The sequence below is a fragment of the Trichechus manatus genome, unplaced genomic scaffold, assembly GCF_000243295.1.
Source record: "Trichechus manatus latirostris isolate Lorelei unplaced genomic scaffold, TriManLat1.0 scaffold00044, whole genome shotgun sequence".
Taxonomy (NCBI): Eukaryota; Metazoa; Chordata; class Mammalia; order Sirenia; family Trichechidae; genus Trichechus; species Trichechus manatus.
In genome coordinates, this window is record NW_004443980.1 from 1,968,804 (window position 1) to 1,989,098 (window position 20,295).

At 39.1% G+C, this 20,295-nt stretch overlaps 1 protein-coding gene across 5 annotated transcripts in view; it reads right to left on the reverse strand.

The window, feature by feature from the left end:
* Positions 1-20,295, reverse strand: part of RNASEH2B (ribonuclease H2 subunit B) — a 142,383-nt gene that overhangs the window by 48,677 nt on the left and 73,411 nt on the right. For 4 of the 5 annotated variants that reach the window (XM_023731527.1, XM_023731528.1, XM_023731525.1 and 1 more), the window contains 2 exons: positions 5,700-5,764; positions 3,574-3,679 (listed from right to left, as the gene is read on the reverse strand). The exons of the other annotated variant lie outside the window; for it this stretch is intronic. In XM_023731527.1, the coding sequence (XP_023587295.1) occupies positions 3,574-3,679; positions 5,700-5,764 (171 nt within the window). The remainder of the gene's footprint in view (positions 1-3,573; positions 3,680-5,699; positions 5,765-20,295) is intronic. 5 annotated transcript variants of the gene reach the window in all.

Sequence of the window (20,295 nt, forward strand, 5' to 3'; positions counted from 1 at the left end):
ACAGGAGCGTTCACTTCCTGCCCCCAACTGGATGGGGTGACAGCAGGCAGGACAAGCCCTCATCGCTGTTTACTGTATGTGTGAGATGGCTGAGGGCATACTGGGTGGGTGTTATCCAGCAGTACAGGAATGCTCACTCACCAGGTGGGCAGGTGATGGGCAAGGAGCAAGGTGGGAGTTTGGGGGGTGCTAAGGTACTCCCTCCATCTGGGGGGCAGTGCAGTCAGATGGGACATGCAGGCACTGTCTCCAGTGGCAGAGGGGTGGTGTGGTTGGCTGGTGGGCACACAGACACTCTTTCCAGTGGGGATGCGGTGGGTAGTCAGGGGTTGCACAGGTGCTCTCTGGCAGCGGAGGTGTGGGGCAGGAGACCAAAGGTCATGTTGGCGGTCTCTCCAGTGGTGGGGGGAGGCATGTAGGGCAGCTGGGGGGAACTCTGGAGCTCTCTCTGGTGGGGGAGTGGTAGGGTGGGCGGGTGGGGTCACACAAGCACTCTCTCCAATGGAGGAAAAGAGGGATGGGCGGATGGGGCGGGGGAAGAGAGGAAAAAATATATATAAAAAGAAAAAACAGGGGAGGTTCATCTACTGCTCCATGCTTGCCACTCACCTTACCAGTCAGACACCATCGCTGGAGAGTTGCCCTGGCTCTGGGTCCTGGCTCCTTCCCTGCTCTGTGTACTCCGGGATCCCTGAAGCTCTCATCCATCTTCCTGTACTTTCCCTCCTTATCGCCAGTCCATGTCCTGCTCACCTTGCTTCACTCTAGGTATGTCAAAACAGTTTCTCTGTCTCCTGTTGGGAGTTCTGTCATGTTGTCTTCCTGTGCTCCTCACCCATGGTCGCTGCTGGCTTTGTCTCAAAATGGCCCCACTGTGCTGGGCTGTCTGGCAGGGCACCTCTACTCTGTATCTCTCCCCATTTGCTGCTATCAGTCAGTTTCTTCTTCCAATTGGTTTTTCATCTAATTCTATATCCTTTCATTTGATGCTCAGGGTTCCATGGTTGTCATCTCTATCTGTTTCACTTTGTTTCTCGGGTCTTTTCTATAGAGGGACGGCATGGTGCATGTGACTAGGTCGTCATCTTGAATCCAGATCCTAGGGACCAATTCTGAGAACCACTAGCAGAGCAGTGGTTCTAAAAATTTATTATACATAAGAATCACCTGGGAATCTTGTTAAAATATAGATTCTGATTCAGTATATCTAGCAGTGGAAATGCAAATTCTCAGCAGGGGTTCAAACTGGAACAAACTGGTTCAAACCCCTGAGTGCAACATAATAGATAGCCATTAAATGATAGTAAAAACAAAAATTCAAGGGTGGCTTTCTAGTTGAAGCCCTTGAATACAAATAAAGTTCAAAAATCAGCTGTAACAATATAAAATACACAGATCTTTTTCTTTTTAGGTAATCTTTTATAGGTCTGCTTCAATACAGAATAAATCTAAAAAGATTAGTATGCTTGTTTAAGAGAAATAATATATATAATGTCTCTACTAAGTACTTACTTGTTAAGAAGACTGAACACAATATATGTACTCAAAAACTAATAAAATGTTTTTTTAAAAAAAGAAAAAAACTATTTCAACAGGATATTTATTAATTCTAAAGTATCTGGACCTGACAATTATTTGTCAAAAACTTCAGTACTAAACTGCAGTTCTGGCATCAATTAAATACCGTTAGATAAGACAATAAAATCTGTTTTAAAGCCCTGTTCTTAATTTGATATTTTATGTAGAATACTAGAGGGTAATCAAACTTAATCATAAGATGAGATAATCACACAGGGATTTAAACTACCAGAAGCAGACCCTTGGTCTGTTGCTGGGGTATTCATTAGCTTCCTTTTGCCTTTTCTATTCTGCTTTCAAGCTCAGGTAACAATTTGGCTCAGTATTAGTTAGAAAATGACTGTGGTCTGGTAACCACCTGATCTTAAAAAGTTTTCAGTAAGACATTGTCATTGTTAACTTAGAATCAAAAGTTATCACAGTTCTGAGTTAGGAATTATCCGATGAGTCATGAGTAGACAAAGCAAACATAGCACTCATTTGTTTCTTCTGGTATACCAAATTAAAGATCTAAAGATCGAAATAAAGTGTGCAAGCTTACTTTATAGTTAGGACAATAAATGGCAATATAGCCAAGCCCAGACCCTTCTACTTAGAGTACTGGTAAAAGCACTGGGCTTAAGGTAAAAGATCTGGCTTACAAGCCAGAATGGTGACCTTGGATAAATCATCTGCCTCTCTCTGAGAATCACAGTTTTTCACGTTTAAAGTCTAATTAACCTCTAAAATCCTTTCTCATACTTAAAAAAAAAAAAAATCTATGGTTTGATTGATTGATTGATTCATTGGACTCAGTCTCTCCTCTCTTTTGTTAGCTCCAATTAAAGACATGGACACTCGGTGCACTCATCGTTCAGTGGTCCAGTCCACACTCCAGAATGGCGGTAGCCAGCCATCTGTGTGTGCAGGGTTTGTAAGGCAGAGTTCTGCGAATGAAGACCACCTGAGTTAACTATCAATCACAAACAGTATTCCTAGTTTTTATGTTTTTAATGACTAAAGCCAGATATTTTGGAGTTGTATATGAAGAACAGAGGGTCACTGAAGTGAAGCTGAAAGTCAGAATAATTTCTGCCCCATCAGCTGAGATGTTAATTGCATTATATAGCTATTTTTACTCAATTATACATATAAAAAGGTCTCTGGGTGGAGTAAATGGTTTGCACTCGACTACTAACCTAAAGGTTGGTGGTTTGAACCCACCCAGCAGCACCTTGGAAGAAAGGCCTGGCAATCTGCTTCCATGAAGATTACAGCCAAGAAAACCCTATGGAGCAGTTCTACTTTGTAACACATGGGGTCGTCATGAGTCGGAGTTGACCTGATGGCAACAGATTTAGTTTTTGTTTTCTTCATACATTGAAAAATAAGAGGGTACTCCACTGGAAAAAGCAAAATAATGTAGCCTAATAACCTGAAGGAAGAAAAAACTGGCAAGTGAATCAATTTTCATCTAAAATCAAAATACTGAGACTTCTATTAGGACATAGGCTTCTTGAGAGTATGATGCAAACAGCTTCAGCCTATTGGGAAGCCTGTGCCGTCAGAGCAGCACAACAAAAGGTGAAGAGTGAAACAATCTCGGTTGGTGGCTCGGCTTTGTCATTTAGTAGCTGTGTGACTTTGGACATGGACTCAAGACTCTCACTTGTAAAAGGAGACATACTGGGAGGGTCAATTAAGAGAATGCATGTAGACTGGCAACTTAGCAAAGGGCCCGGCACACAATAGTAGCCAGGGTTGTCTTATTACTAATGCAAAAGAAGTATTTGCTGAATGAGTGCTTTGAGTCTGAATCAGTAACAAAAACAATCTATAGTATAAATAGCACTTGCCTCTGAAATAAAATGCACACTGGCCACAAGATCTATGAGAACACATTGACAAGAACGTGAAGTTTCTGTGATGCAAGGATTCTTACATCTTAGAGAGGCACTTAACACGCCAGCAACCTACTCCAGGTGAAAATCATTTCTGATGAAGCAATGTACTTACCTTCCTTATCACTCGACGCTTGGTCACCTGGGAAAAATGCAGCGGACTGTACCCGGGCACCAACATTTATTTTATTGGTTTTTAATGCCACTATAGTCTGATTCACCTACAAAGTAACCAACAGGGGAAAGTCAGGGAATTTCTAGCTTAACTTCAGAAATCGATGGCTTTATCGATGGTCCCCAGTCCATTTAAGATCCAGGGAGAAGTATATGCCAGATATCAGAAGTTGAGATATGGCTGCACATTTGGAGAAAGTTGAGAGGCAGCAACAATATATCTAGCTGATCGAAACACATGGACTTCCTAAGGCCCACATACTATTGAAAGGTGTGGTGATAGAGACCCCTGACTCTGGGGCCAGGATGCTTGGGTGTGCTCTGTGACCATGCGCAAGTTACTTAACCTCTCTGTGCCTCTATCTGTAAAAGAGGGAGAAAAAAAGTACCTACTTCGTAGGATTGTTGTGAGGGTTAAAGCCCTTAGAACAGAATTTGGCACAGACTAAATACTACATAAGTGCTATTACTTGTATGTAGTAATTTTCTAAACAGAATAAATAATATAAATTTCCCACTTCCTAGGAAGTTAAGAAAGTAAACACAATCATAAATGTAAATTTCACTTTGCTATGCATGCCATGGAGCCCTGGTAGCTCGGTGGTTAAGAGCTCGACTGCTAACCAAAAGGTTGCCAGTTCGAATCCACCAGCTGCTCCTTGGAAACCCTGTGGAGCAATTCTACTCTGTCCTATAGGGTCGTTATGAGTTAGAATCGACTTGATGGCAATGAGTTTTTGTTATGCATGCCATAAAGGAGCCTAGTAGTGCAGTGGTTAAGTGCTCAGCTGTTAACTGAAAGGTCAGTGGTTCGAACCCACCAACTGCTCCGTAGAGAAAGATTTGGCAGTCTGCTTCCATAAAGATTACAGCCTTGGAAACCCCATGGGGCAGTTCTACCCTGTCCTATAGTGTCGCTATGAGTCGGAATTGACTTGATGGCAACGGGTTTGCTTTGTATACATGCCATTATCATTTGCTAAAAGCAAAAACTAAACACCAACACCAAGATTCTGCTGAGTTTCATACTCATTCTTCACTCACACAGAATACTACCATTACAGTACAGATGAAAAGTGAAACATAGTGGCATTTTTTAAAAGGTACTATTTTGTACATTAAGACTCTGACTAGTTCTACAGGGTTCATTTCCAGGTTCCTTGGCTCCCACTGTGCCCAGTAACATGATACGACATACAAACATGTTTTTCACATGTAAAAATAAAAGAATCTTAGGAAACAGTACTATAACTGCTGGTATCCACTGAACTTGCTGAAGCTTTTTCATCAGTCGATCTGGTTTGGTGAAGTTGTGAACCAATGTGAATGTACACTTCCTCAGACCAGGGGCTTTCAAAGTGTTTTTATTTTTTTGTTTTGTCTTACCGTAACCCACAGTAAGAAATATACAGCAACCCAATACTCAAATACATATATAAATGTATTTTCATACAGCCATACTTAATACTTGCCTTTACTCTGTGATGTACTTTGATACATTCTGTTCTATTCTATTTTCTATTCCACTCCAAGAGAAATGCTGGCTATGACTTACTAAGTCAATTTGTAAAATGCTGGCCTAGACCTTGTATTAAGTCATAATTCTTACACTCACTAAGGCAGTGATGGTTTGCCTGGAAGGTGACCCCTCTTCAGAATCCAGACAGTGAATCATCTAAGCCCTGAGCGGCTGCGTGTGGGCAATACCAACCTCTCAGACACCTGCAGGACTGACAGCAGCAAATGCACATCAGGCCTGGCATTGCCTGGCTGGGAAGGCTCAAATTTACACCAACAAAGAACAAAGCATTCTTTCACTCAGTGTGAGGATCAGGAAGAACGGGGATGCCAGCCAAGGGAGAACATCAGGCTGACTGCAGAGATACATGAGTTAGGGAGGATAAAAACGCAAAGATTTCTTCTCATACTTGGATATTTCTAGTTTTCCTCTTTTACTTGGACATATAACATGGACTTTGAATTTAGACTTACTGTCTTCTCTAAAGATTTTTAAAAAGGAGCATTAAATTTTTATTTTCCCACGAGGCACTTAGAGAGGTAATATACCTTTTTTTCCAGCCACTTTAGTGTCTTCTCTTTGCTGTACTTGTAATATTTTTTGCTGTCTATTTCTGTAGTAAATTAAAAGAAAAAAAAAACAGCATGGTGGATCACACATGAAATAAACTCATAAGGTTCTATCACATACAAATACAATTAATAATTCAAAAATATTTCATAGTAGTTCATGCTCTTAAAAGATTCAATTTATAAATCTGAGATCCTACTTGGATGGAAAAAAAAAAAATCCCAAAACAGAGTTTGGGCACCTCAGGGTTCATCCAGCCACTAAATGAGGCGGAAATTAAAGAAAATCATCAAATTATACAAACAAATTATGGAAAAGGTAATTTTTTTTTTAAGACTCATTAAACTAACATGCCAGTCAACTTTAATTTTTCTGAATAATTTTAAGCTTACCTTGATGTTTTTAAATGAAAGACTTCTCTTCTAAAATGATAATGGAAATTCCAAGAAAGAAAATAGAAACTAAATGCAGATGTCTAAGGCTCATTGCGAACATTCAGGAAAATAAATAAATCAATCTTGTTAACTACTCATACTGCGCTGGTAGGACTAGTACAGCAGAAAAGAAATAGAACCATAGCTATTTCAAGGGACTTTGGATTTATGGTAGGCTCAACCTGGCCCTTTATGGGAATAAAAGTCTGACCTCTTACAAATTATACTTCTGCTCCTCACAATCCACTTAGCTTTATATGCTATGTCATTAAACCACTGTTTTCCTCTGTAACACTTATTCACGGGGTTGCTTGCTGGCTGAGTAACTAGCAAAGGCAGCACTTCCACTCCCCTGCCTCCTCCCTCCCTCCCCGGCAGGATTGTCTTCATGACCACTGTAAATCCTAGGCCAGATGCAGGTGGCCACATGTGAGCCTGTGGGAGCTGTCCTAGGGTGATACAGAAGGACTTTTCTCTTGCTCCCCTCTGTAATCGTGGTGGGAAATGGAAAGTACTTACTCAGGGATAGTTTTCTGCAGTCTGTTAAAACTACATGAGCACCACTAAATGAATCCTGTGTGACAGGGGCTGGGAGGTCCCAGGCCTCAGTTCCTGTGCGCTTCCTCTCCATTTCGGTGATGTTGGTATCAACATTATGGGCAATAATAAGGCAGGATGGAGTAGGGGCTGGGCCTTTGCACCCATATCCTCAGGACATGTCATGGCAATAACAAAAAGGAGGGACATTTGAAATTGGCATGTCAGCACTTTGAGAATTCAAAGGGGCAATGTCTGCCACACTGCAGCCAGGCTGCCTGGGCTCCCAGCCTGCTGTCCAGCTTTCTCATTTCATTTCTCAGAATGACTCTCAGGTGGAAACCACCATTCACCCCCATCTTAAAAGACAGGGTTTGAGTGCAGTTAAGTACATTGTCCAAAGTCACTGAGCTAGTCAGCAATGTTTTTGTCATGTTTGGTGTACTGGTCTTGCACATGTTGTGTTAAAGTTATCCCTTAGCACTTCATGAGTCCCTGAGTGCTCAGCTGCTAACCATAAAGTTGGTGGTTTAAGTCACCCAGAGGTGCCTCAGAAGAAAGGCCTGGTGATCTACTTCCAAAAATTAGCCATTGAAAACCCTATGGAGCACAGTTCTGTTCTGACATACATGGGCTTGCCATAAGTAGAGGTCCATTCAACAGCAAGTGGTAAAAAAAAAAAAAAAATTCATGATTTTTGGTATTATGAACAGTATGTTTTTATTCCATTACCCAATTGTTCACTGCTAGCATACAGATAGATTCCTTTGGATTTTTTAACATGCGTGACAATGAATAAAGACAGTTTTATTATTTACTTTCCAATTTGTATGATTTTTATCTCTTCTTTGTCTTTTTGAGCCTGCCAGCACTTTCACTACAATGCTGAATGAAAGCTGTGAGGATATCCTGGCCTTGTACCCAAACTTAGGGGAAAAGTGTTCCATCTTTTACAGTGAAGCATGATGTTAGCTGTAAGTTTTTCATACATGTTCCTTATCAGATTGAGGAAGTTCCCCTTTATTCCTAATTTGCTGAGAATTTATATCATGATTGAATTTTTTCAAATGCTTGTTCTGCATCGATTGAGATCATCATATGGTTTTTCTTTTGTAATGTGTAAATATGGTGAATTACACTGATTTTCTAATGTTGAACCAACTTCGCATTCCTGTGATAAACTCCACTTAGTCATAATGTATTATCTTTTCTATATGTTAAATTTGCTAATATTTTGTTAAGGATTTTCAGTCTATGTTTACAAGAGACCATTGATTTAGTTTTCTTTTTGTAATAATTTTGATTTGGTATTGGGTCAATTCTGATTTCATAAAATCAGTTGCAAAATTTTCCTTCCTCATTTATTTTCTGAAAGAGTTTCAGTGGGATTGGTATTATTTCTTCTGCAACCAACAAAAAAAAAAAATCTGTTGCCATCAAGTCAATTCTGACTCATAGCAACCCTATAGGACAGAGTAGAACCGCCCCATGGGATTTCCAAGGAGCAGCTGGTGGATTCGAACTACCAACCTTTTGGTTAGCAGCCAAGCTCTTAACCACTGTGCCACAAATAAGGTAGAATTAACCAGTGAAGCCATCTGGGCCTAGAGTTTTCTTTCTAGCACGTTATTAATGACAAATTTATTTCTAAATTAAACATTCCCTGGACAAGAGATCAGTAAGAACCATCCAGCTTGAATATCCCAAAATTCTACACAAGGACGAAGTACATAAACTACTGCTTAATTTTTAAATTTATACATTTTGATAAGCAAGGAGATTTAAGACATTCATGAAGGCAACAGACTACTCATAATTCTGAAAAACACCACAACATGTTTGCGTCCTAAATTGAGTATTTGTGAGAGCTGGAGAGTTTGATAATATGAGCTACTCTGGAAAGGTTTTTCCCCTAATGTGTCTGGTACCTATAAAACTGGTCTCAAACATCTGGAAAGATTAGATTTAGAAAATCTGGAATAAAAGTGAGTCCACAATTAAATAGCATATTCTGCAACTGGGTAATCGGTTCACAAACGTGAATTTCCCTGATGTATTGCTGAACAAACTGCCTGAAGCACATTTTAGCACCCACTTCCTCAACGTTTTCCATAACTGAGAAACTCATATGGTCTCTTTTTTCCTGCCTCCTGGGGATAGAAACTTGGCAGGTAGACTTGGGGTATTTTAATCAGGTAAGTTTTCCTGGCTCTTCCTGTTAATCACATCAGACAGTACAGTGCAGCCTTTGCCTGCAACATGAAACAAAGTGTAATGCTCAAGAATGAAGTCCATAACCCTTTACTGGTCCCTTCTCCTGTCATCTCTCCACTGTACATGAACTTCTTTGGCAAGAAATGTGCTTTGCAGCCCAGAGCTAGCAAGCAAAGACACATCATTTCTTTCTCTAATAAAGCAGGTAGGGCAAAGGTCACTGCCATCATCATTCAGGGTGCAAACAACCACAGCTTCATCACTGGGAGAAGGGAGGAGGGAAGGTTCTCACAGACCTAGCAGAGTAAACCAAATCTTTAATGCCACAGACTTTCAAGACAGCATCTGGCGTTTAATTTCAAAATAGCTGCTTGGAGAACTTAAGTACTACAGGTTTATTCTATCTGCAGAAGCATCCATGAGTGGATGGAAGTTAAAAAATAGCAGCTTTCTTCTGTATCTTTGCTCCCGGTCATGGATATTACCTGAATACTCTTTTTGTTTCTTTTCTTTCCAGTTGCAGTTGAGTCAACTTCGACTCGTGGCAACTCCATGTGTGTCAGAGTAGAACTGTGCTCCGTAGCATTTTCAATGGTTGATTTTTTGGAAGCAGATCATCAGGACTTTTTTCTGAGGCGTCTCTGGGTACGCCTGAACCTCCAAACTTCTTGTTAACAGCCGAGCACGTTACCATTTGTACCACCCAGGGACTCTGACCGCTCTTTAGTAGTCATCTTTTTTCTTTTTTAAAAATCACAGAAATAAAATACAGAAAATGGAATTAAACATTAATTTATAAATGGACAATAATCCAAATTCAAATAAGCAGTCAGTACTCAAGGCAGTCACTAAAAGACGACCTGCAAGGGACCACGGTGCCTGGAATAGAGAGCCTACCGCTAGGGTGAGGAGGAGTGTCTTTTCCATAAGCTGTCAAAGATCTCTGTCTCCTTCTTCATGCCACACAAAGATGAATTATTAATAGCAGGTATACACGATTTAAAAAAAAAACAAGTTCCAATTTTACACGAAACAACACCTAAAAACCCTAGTAGAGCATTTTAGAAGTGTTGCAGAGCTGTAAGAAGGAAGGAAGAAAGAGGAAAGGAAAGAGTCGGTGTCAGACAGACGCGAGGTTCAGTTCCTGGTTTCACCACTTCTAGCTCTGTGATGTTAGTCAAGTTACTTAAATTCTTTGAGCCACTGTTTCTGCATTTTTAAAAATGCAGGTTATAATGTCAGTGACAGAATTGCTGCAAGGATTAAGTAATACATGTAGAACAACTGGATAACAGGAGTTCCTGGTGCTGCGAACAGTTAAGTACTCAACTATTAGCCAAAAGGTTGATGGTTCAAAACTACCCAGAGGCACCTTGGAAGACAGGCCTGGTAATCTGTTTCACAAAGGTCACAGCCTTGAAAACTCTATGAAGCAGTTCTACTCTGCACACGTGGGGCCGCCATGAGTCTGAGTCGACTTGATGGCAATTAACAATAACAGAACAATAAGCACAGTGCCTGGTACACAATAATTTCTCAATATGTGGTAGCTACTTTTATTATTATCTAGTTATACCCATTTTCCTACTTAAACCACTTGAATATATACTAACCAACTAACCGTCAAACACGTGTACTGGTCACTTTCTGTGTACCTAGTACTTAAAGTATATATTAGCAAAGAATTAAAATTTTCTAATTCAGCAAGTTTTAATAATACTAATATTTATTGAGCATTTATGATATACCCAGGACTCTTCTGAGCATTTACTTGCTTGTATTATTTCATTTAATTCCTAAAACTCTCTTTGCGGTAAATGCTAGATGCTATTAACTGCAATACGTATATAATGTTCATATGTTTGTCATTCAGAAATCACAACACTACAAAGCTAAGAGAATGAAAGCTTTCTGACTTAGAAAAACTGTAAAAATACCTCTTATAATAAAGAGAAGAAATAGGGAATAGTCTCTCCTTCAACCCCATTATTTTACAGGTCAAGGATGCTGAAAGTTTGAATGATTTGTACAAAACTATATAGTGAATCATTTTTAATTTTCCTTGTAGGCAATCAAACCCTGTGATCAGATTACCAGATTGTTCTTAAAGAAAAAGAGCTACAAAGCAAATATAACAAAACATTAACATTTATTCATTCTTAGGGTTGAGTACAAATCATACCTGTAGTATTATTTTTTATATTTTTCTTTATCTTTAAATTTTTTAATTAAAAAAAACTGCAGGGGTGGAGCCAAGATGGCAGACTAGTCAGACACACTAAGCCATCCCTCTGCTACAAAGACCCGAAAAAACACGTAGAACAGGTACAGATATTAATCCTGGAACCCTGAACCTTAAATGAAGGGATAAAGTATTAGATCAGAATCCACTGAGAAGAAGAAACTGATCAAAAACAGCGAACGAGTAGAGATACAAAGTGGAGATTCCCGGCCAACCAGCATGACGCAGTGTGGCCATCTCAGAATAAAGACAACAGCCCTGCATGAAGAGCGCAGAAAGGCACCCTAACAGAATTCCTAACAGGAAATAGAGGAACAGCGTGAAGGTACCCAGAGTGAAGTAAGACCATGCTTGCTGGCTGCAGCTCAAGGAAGTGCCCGGACACTCTCACACGGTAACCAGAGGGGCATGCACCTACAACCCCCACCCTCTGGTAAATAACGGCAAGAATCACCCCATCCTGGCAGCCCCACGTGCCGGTGACAACAGTATGAACCTTCCCTATTCCCCTCCCCCATCTAAACCCATCCATCCCTCTCCCCTCTACTTCCTCTTTCCTCTGTCCCACTGTGCCCTGCACCCCGAGCAGAAATGGTGCCCTTCAGCCCGCCCCCCAAACCAGTTCTCCCTTGCTGTACCCCGCAGCCCCAGCAGAAACAGCCCTGTGACACCCCCTCCCTCCCCACCAGATCCAATCCACCACACCCTGCAGCCCTGAGCAGAACCAGCCCTGTGACACAAACCTCTGCCAGCTCCGCGTTGTCACGACCCTGAGCAGAACCAGCTATGCGACACCCACTTCCTCGCCAGCTCTGGCCCACTACACCACCCTGCAGTCCCCAATGGAACCAGCCCTGTGACATCGCCTCTCTGCTGGCGCTGCCCCACTGAGACACAAACAACCCATACCCACCCTTCTTCCCCCTCTCCTGCTGGGCCTGCCCTGCTGCATCACAGCTGAGTGACTGGCTCTGCCCACCCGGAGAAGGTAGTGAGAACCATCACGCCCACAAACGGACAAGCAACAGAGCATTCCCAGTCTGCTGACCCAGACATAACCGAACAAAACAAAAAAATCAGGATGAAACAAACCAATAGTCAATAAATAAAGAAAATAATACCTGAATGTCTCAGAGAGAGCAGACAATATCAAAACATACAAAAAAGCAGGGCAAGATGGCTCTGGCAAATGACCAAAATAAAGCCCAAGATGACCTTCTGATAGAAGAAAACACACTGGAACTACATAATAGGGAATTCAAAAGCATAATACTCAGGGCTTTCCAAAAAATTAGGAAAGAGATCAAAGAAAATACAGAAAAAGCTAAGGAAAAAATAGACAAAATCTAAAAAACGCAGACAAAACCAACCAAAATCAAGGAAAACACAGACAAAGCAAGAGAAAAATTCAGGAAAATAATACAAGGGAAAAAAACCCAAAATAAATAAACAATTAGAAATCATACAAAAACACTAATTAGAAATCCATAAGATAAACAACAAAATTTCAGACATGGAAAACTCAATAGAAGGTTTTAGGAGCAAATTTGAAAAAAAAAAATGGAAGACTGGATCAGTGAAATTTAAGACAAATCCATGGATGTCACTTTGTTTGAGGAAAAATCAGAGAAAAGAAAGAAGAAAAATGAAGAAAACCTAACAATTATATGGGATACAATCAAAAGCAAAAATCTGCACATGATCGGAGGTCCAGAACAGGGGGAAAAATGGAAAACAAAGAGGACCATTGAAGATTTGCTGGCCGAAAACTTAACAAATATCATGAAAGACGAAAAGCTGCAAATCCAGGAAGCTCAATGAACCCCGTACAAGATAGACACCAAAAGAAAGCCACCAAAACATATCATAACCACACTCGCCCAAACCACAGATGAAGAAAGAATCCTGAGAGCAGCTCTAGAAAAACCAAAAGTCACTTACAAAGGGGAACCAGTAAGACTAAGCTGTAATTACTCAGCAGAAATTATGCAGGGAAGAAGGCAATGGGACGAAATATACTAAACCTTGAAAGAAAAAAATTGCCAACCAAAAAAATATATCATAGAAAACTCTCTCTCAAATATGATGGTGTAATTAGGACATTTCCATATAAACAGAAATTAAGGGAATTTGTAAAAAACAAACCAAACTTACAAGAAATATAAAAGGGAGTCCTTCGGTTAGAGAACTAACAGCATCAGACAACAACCTGAATCTAGGATGCAGGGCGTCATTAGCCGGATACCAACCTAGGGAATGAATTCTCAACGATAAAACAAAACTAAAAGATTTTAAATAGGGAACCAGAGATGTCAATCTGTAAATGACAACAACATCAAATCAATAAAAGGAGGAATAAACGGTATAGGTATAGAACTAGCAAATTCAGAGGAAGTCAAAGTGATATCGACTAGTAAAAGATTGGTTCAAATTAGGAATACAAGAGTATATTTCAAGGTAACCACGAAGAAAGTTAACAAACTGACTCATCAAAATAAAAAAGAAGACGGGAGCAAAGGAGAATGAAGAGAACAGGATACAAAGAAAAGATTAGTCCAAAGGACTAATGGACCACAGCTATCAAGGCCTCCACCAGACTGAGTCCAGTACAGCTAGATGGTGCTGACTGCTCTGACCGTGATCACAGCAGAGGGTTCTGGACAGAGCTGGAGAAGGATTAGAACAAAATTCTAACACATACAAAAAAGAACAGATTTACTGGCCTAAAAGAGACTGGAGAAACCCTGAGAGTATGCCCCCCAGATACCCTTTTAGCTAGTGGTGAAGTCACTTCCCAGGTTCACCATTCAGCCAGGGGTTGGACAGCCCCAGAAAACAGAATGGGACTATTGAGGCACAGCAATCCAGGGACAAGGACTGGAAGGCAGAAGGGGACAGGAAAGCTGGTGATAGGGGACCCAAGGTTGAATAAGGACAGTGATGATGTGTAGTGGTTTTGTTAACCATTGTCATAGGGCAACATGTGTACTAACTATTTAATGAGAAACTATTTTGTTCTGTAAACCTTCATCTAAAGTGAGAATAGCAGCACAACTGGAAGAGCATAGTCGATGTCACTGAACTGTGCATGTAGAAATTTTTGAAATGGTGTATCTTTGGCTATGTATATTTTGACCAAAAAAAAAAGGGCAAGAAGGGAGAGGGTTGACATGTCGTGGGGTTGTTAACCAATGTCATATAACAATATGTGTACTACTGTTAATGAGAAACTATTTTTTCTGTAAACCTTCACCTGAAATACAATAAAAAAAATAAAAAAGAAGAAAAACATAAAGACTCAATAAATATAAAATCTGCAATAACGAAAGAAATGAAAAAATTCCACAAACAAAAGAAATTCAGCACAAGAAAGTAACAGGAAGAAAGTAAATGTCAGACTGCAAACACAAACACACATACAACAAAATGACAGCAATAAACACACACCTATCGATAATAACACTGAACATAAATGGCTTAAATGCACCCATAAAGAAACAAAGAGTGACAGAATGGATAAAAAAACAGGACCCATAAATATGCTGTCTACAAGAGACACACTTTAGAAACAAAGATATAAATATATTAAAAATCAAAGGATGGAAAAGAATACACCAAACAAACAGCAACCAAAAAAGAGCAGGAGTGTCAATACTAATCTTAGATAAAATAGACTTTAAGGAAAAATCCACCATAAAAGACAAGGAAGGATATTATATAATGATTAAAGAAACAATCCACCAAGACGACATAACCTTAATAAATACCTACATACCCAATGGCAGGGCTCCAAAATACATAAATCAAATTGTAACAACACTGAAAGAGAAATAGACAGTTCCACAATAACAGTAGGAGACTACAACACACCACTCTCAGTAAAGGACAGAATATCTAGGAAGAAACTCAACAAAAGATACAGAAGATCTAAAGGTCACAATCAACCAACTTGACCCCATCATATATAGAACACTTCACCCAGCAGTAGCAAAGTATACATTCTTTTCTAACACACATGGAACATTCTCCAGAATAGACCACATCTTAAGCCACAAATCAACTCTCAACACGTTCCAAAACACTAAGATAATAGAAAGCATTCTCTCTGATCACAACACCATAAAAGTAGAAATTAATAATAGGAAGAACAACGAAAAAAAATTGAGAACTGAATAACTCCTTGCGTAAAAAACACTGGATAGTAGAAGAAATCAAAGAGGGAATCAAAAACTTCCTAGAATCAAATGAGAATGAAAACACATCATACCAAAACCTTTGGGACACAGCAAAAGCAGTGTTCACAGGTCAATTATAGCAATAAATGCACACATCAAAAAAGAAGAAAGGGACAAAATCAAAATGTTAGCTCCACAACTCGGACGAATAGAAAGAGAACAGCAAAAGAAGCCAACAGAACAGGAAGGAAATAATAAACATCAGAGCAGAAATAAATGAAATAGAGAATAGAAAAAAACAGAATCAACAACATCAGAAGTTGGTTCTTGGAAAGGAGCAACAAAATTGACAAACCACTGGCCAAACTGACAAAAGAAAAACAGGAGAGGAAGCAAATGACCCACATAAGAAATGAGATGGGGGACATTACAACAGATCCAACTGAAATTTTTATCGTAACAGTAATATGAAAAACTGTACTCCAACAAATTTGAAAACCTAGATGAATTGGACACATTTCTAGAAACACACTATCTACCTAAACTACCAAAGACTGAGGCAGAATATCTGAATAGACCAATAAAAAGAGAAGAGACTAAAAAATAAAAGAAAAAAAAAAACTCCCAACAAAAAAAGTCCTGCCCTAGATGGCTTCCCTGGAGAATTCTACCAAACATTCACAGAACGGCTCACACCAGTACTACTCAAACTATGTCAGAACGCAGAAAATGAAGAGATACTCCAGAAAATCATTCTATGAAGCCAGCATAATCCTGATGGCAAAACCAGGCAAAGACACTACCAAAAAAAAAAAAAAGAAAATTACACAGCAGTATCTCTCATGAATATAGATGCAAAAATTCTCAGCAAAATTCTAACCAACAGAACTCAGCATCATATCAAAAAAATAATATACCACAACCGAGTGGGATTCATACCAGGTATGCAAGGATAGTTCAACATTAGAAAACCAATCAACATAATCCAACATATTAAATAAAACAAAAGAATCACACGATCATCTCAGTTGACACAGAAAAGGCAATTGATAAAGTCCAACACTCATTCCTGATAAAAAAATCTCAATAAAATAGGAATAGAAGGGAAATTCCTCAACATAACAAGGAGCATCTATGCAAAACCAACAGCCGACATTATTCTTAATGGAGAGAGGCTGAAAATATTCCCCCTGAGAACAGGAACAAAACAGTGATGTCCTTTATCACGACTCCTATTTAACATTGTACTGGAAGTCCTAGCTAGAGCAATAAGGCAAGAAAAAGAAATAAAGGGCATCCAAATTAGTAAGGAAGAAGTAAAACTATCCTTATTTGTTCATGATATGATACTATACGTACAGAATCCAAAGGATTCCACAAGAAAACTACTGGAACTAATAGAAAGATTCAGCACAGTCGCAGAACACAAGATAAACACAAAAAAATCAGTTGGATTCCTATACTCCAATAAAGAGAACTACGAAAAGGAAATCAGGAAAACAATACCATTTATAATAGTCCCTAAAAAAATAAAATACTTAGGCATAATTCTAACCAGGGACGTAAAAGACCTATACAAAGAAAACTACAAAACACTACTGCAAGAAACCAAACAAGACCTACATAATTGGAAAAACATACTATGCTCATGGACAGGAAGACTCAACATTGTGAAAATGTCAGTTCCACTCAAAGTGATCTACTGATCCAAATTCCAACAGTATGTTTTAATGAGATGGAGAAACAAATCACCAATTTTATCTGGAAAGGGAAGAGGCCCCAGATAAGAAGAAGAAGAACAATGTGGGAGGTATCACACTACCTGATTTTAGAACCTATCATACCGCCACAGCAGTCAAAACATCCTGGTACTGGTACAACAACATACACATAGACCAATGGAACAGAATTGAGAACCCAGACATACATCCATCCACCTATCAGCAGCTGATATTTGACAAAGGCCCAAACTCCATTAAATGGGGAAAAGACAGTCTCTTTAACAAATGGTGCTGGCATAACTGGATATCCATCTGTAAAAAAATGAATATGACCCATACATCACACCATACATAAAAACTAACTCAAAATGGATCAAAGACCTAAATATAAAATCTAAAATGATAAAGATCATGGAAGAAAAAATAGGGACAATGCTAGGGGCCCTAACATGTGGCACAAACAGAATACAAACTATAACTAAAAATGCACAAATACCAGAAGAGAGACTAGATAACTGGGAGCTCCTAAAAATCAAACACTTATGCTCATCAAAAGACTTCACCAAAGAGTAAAAAAGACAACCTACAGATTGGGAGAAAATTTTTGGTATGACATATCCAACAAGGGTCTAATCCCTAAATCTGTAACTACAACAACTCAACAACAAAAAGTAAATAATCCAATTAAAAAATGGGCAAAAGATATGAACAGATGCTTTACCAAAGAAGACATTCAGGCAGCTAACAGACACATGAGGAAATGTTCATTATCATCAGCCATTAGAGAAATGCAAATCAAAACTACAATGAGATACCATCTCACCCCAACAAGGCTGGCACTAATCTAAAAAAACACAAAATAACAAATGTTGGAGAGATTGTGGGGAGACTGAAACTCTTATGACTGCTGATGGGAATGTAAAATGGTACAACCACTATGGAAAACAATAGGGCACTTCCTTAAAAAGCTAGAAATGGAAATACCACACAATCCAGCAATCACACTCTAAGGAATATACCCAAGAGAAATAAGAGCCATCACACGAATAGACATATGCACACCCATGTTCACTGCAGTACTATCACAATAGCAAAAAGATGGAAACAAACTAAATGTCCATCAACTGATGAATGGATAAACAAATTATGGTACATAAACACAATGGAATACTATGCAACAATTAAGTACAATGATGAATCCTCGAAACATCTCACAGAAATCTGGAGGGCATTATGCTGACTGAAATAAGTCAGTCACAAAAGGACAAATATTATATGAGACCACTATTATAAGAACTCAAGAAAAAGTTTAAACACAGAAAAAAGCATTCTTTGATGGTTACGAGGGTGGGGAGCGGAGGGAAGGTGAAATCACTAACTAGATAGTAGATAAGGGTCAACGTTCGTGAAGGGAAGGACAACACACAATACAGGGGAAGTCAACACCACTGGACCACTGAAAAAGCAAAGAAGTTTCCTAGAAACAAAGAAACACTTTGAGGACAGAGTAACTGAGACTAAGGCCTGGGAACGATAGTTTCAGGGGACATCTAGGTCAGCTGGCATAATATAGTTTATAAAGAAAATGTTCTACATCCCATTTTGGTGAGGAGTGTCTGGGGTTTTAAAGCTTGAAAGCAGCCATCTAAGATATATCAGTTGGTTCCATCCCACTCGGAAAAAAGGAGAATGAAAAAAACAAAAGACACAAGGAAAATACTAGCCCAAAGGACTAAAAGACCAAATGAACCAGACACTCCAGCCTGAGCCCAGAAGAACTAGATGGTGCCTGGCTACCACCAATTGCTGCCATGACAGGGAACACAACAGACAGTCCCGGACAGAGTAGGAGAAAAATGTAGAACAAAATGCAAATTAACGTAAAAACACCAGACACAACGGTCTGACAGAGACTGGAAGAACACATGAAACTATGGCTTCCAGACACTCTGTTCACTCAGAACTGAAACCATTCCCTAAGCCCACTCCTCAGACAAAGATTAGACAGGATTATAAAACAAAAAATAATACATGTGAGGAACATGCTTGTTTATTCAATCAGACATATCAGACCAAATGGGCAGCTCCTGTCCAAAAGCAGGATAAGAAGGCGGGAAGGGACTGGAACTGGTTGAATGGACACAGGGAAGGGGGAGGGTGCTGTCACATTGTGGGGATTGCAACCAATGTTACAAAACAATATGTGTATAAATTTTGAATGAATGAGAAATTAACTTGGGCTGTAAACTTTCACCTAAAACACAATAAAAATAAATAAAATTTTAAAAAGTAAAATACTTAGGAATAAATCTGACCAGGGATGGAAAAAACATATACAAAGAAAACTACAAAACACTAGTGCAAGAAATCAAACAATATCTACATAAAAGGAAAAACCATGCTCATGGATAGGTAGACTCAACATTGTAAAAATGTCAATTCTACTCAAAGCAATCTACAAACACAATCCAATACCAATCCAAATACCAAAAGTATTCTTTAATAAGATGGAAAAACTAATCGTTAACTTTATATGGAAAGGAAAGAGGCCCCAGATAGGTAAATCACTAATGAAGGAAAAGAATAAAGTAAGAGGAGTCTCTCACTACCTGGTCTCGGAACCTACTGTACAGCTATGGTAGTCAAAACAGTCTGGTACTGGTAAAACAGCAAATACACTGACGAATGGAACAGAATCGAGAACCCAGATGTAAATTCATCCACCTACGGTCACCTGATCTTCGACAAAGGCCCAAAGTTCATTACACGGGGAAAAGACAGTCTTTTTAACAAATGGTACTGGCAACCTGGATGTCCATCTGGAAGAAAAAAAAGGAACAGAACCCATATCTCGTACCATACACAAAAACTAGTTCAAAATGGATCAAAGACCTAAATATAAAACCCAAAACTATAAAGATCGTGGAAGAAAACATAGGGTCAAAACTAGAGGCACTAATACATGGCATTCAAATAGGATTCAAACCATAACTAACAATACACAAACACCAGAAGATAAGCCAGATAACTGGGATCTTCTAATAATTAAACACTTAGGCTCATCAAAACATGTTACCAAAAGAGTAAAAACAGAGCCTACAGAATGGGAAAAAAAATTTGGCTATGACAAATCCGACAAAGTTCTAATCTCTAAAATCTATAGGCAAATCCAACACCTCCACAACAAAAAACAAATAATCCAATTAAAAAATGGGCAAAGGAAACGAACATTCGTTTAGTGAAGTCACCAA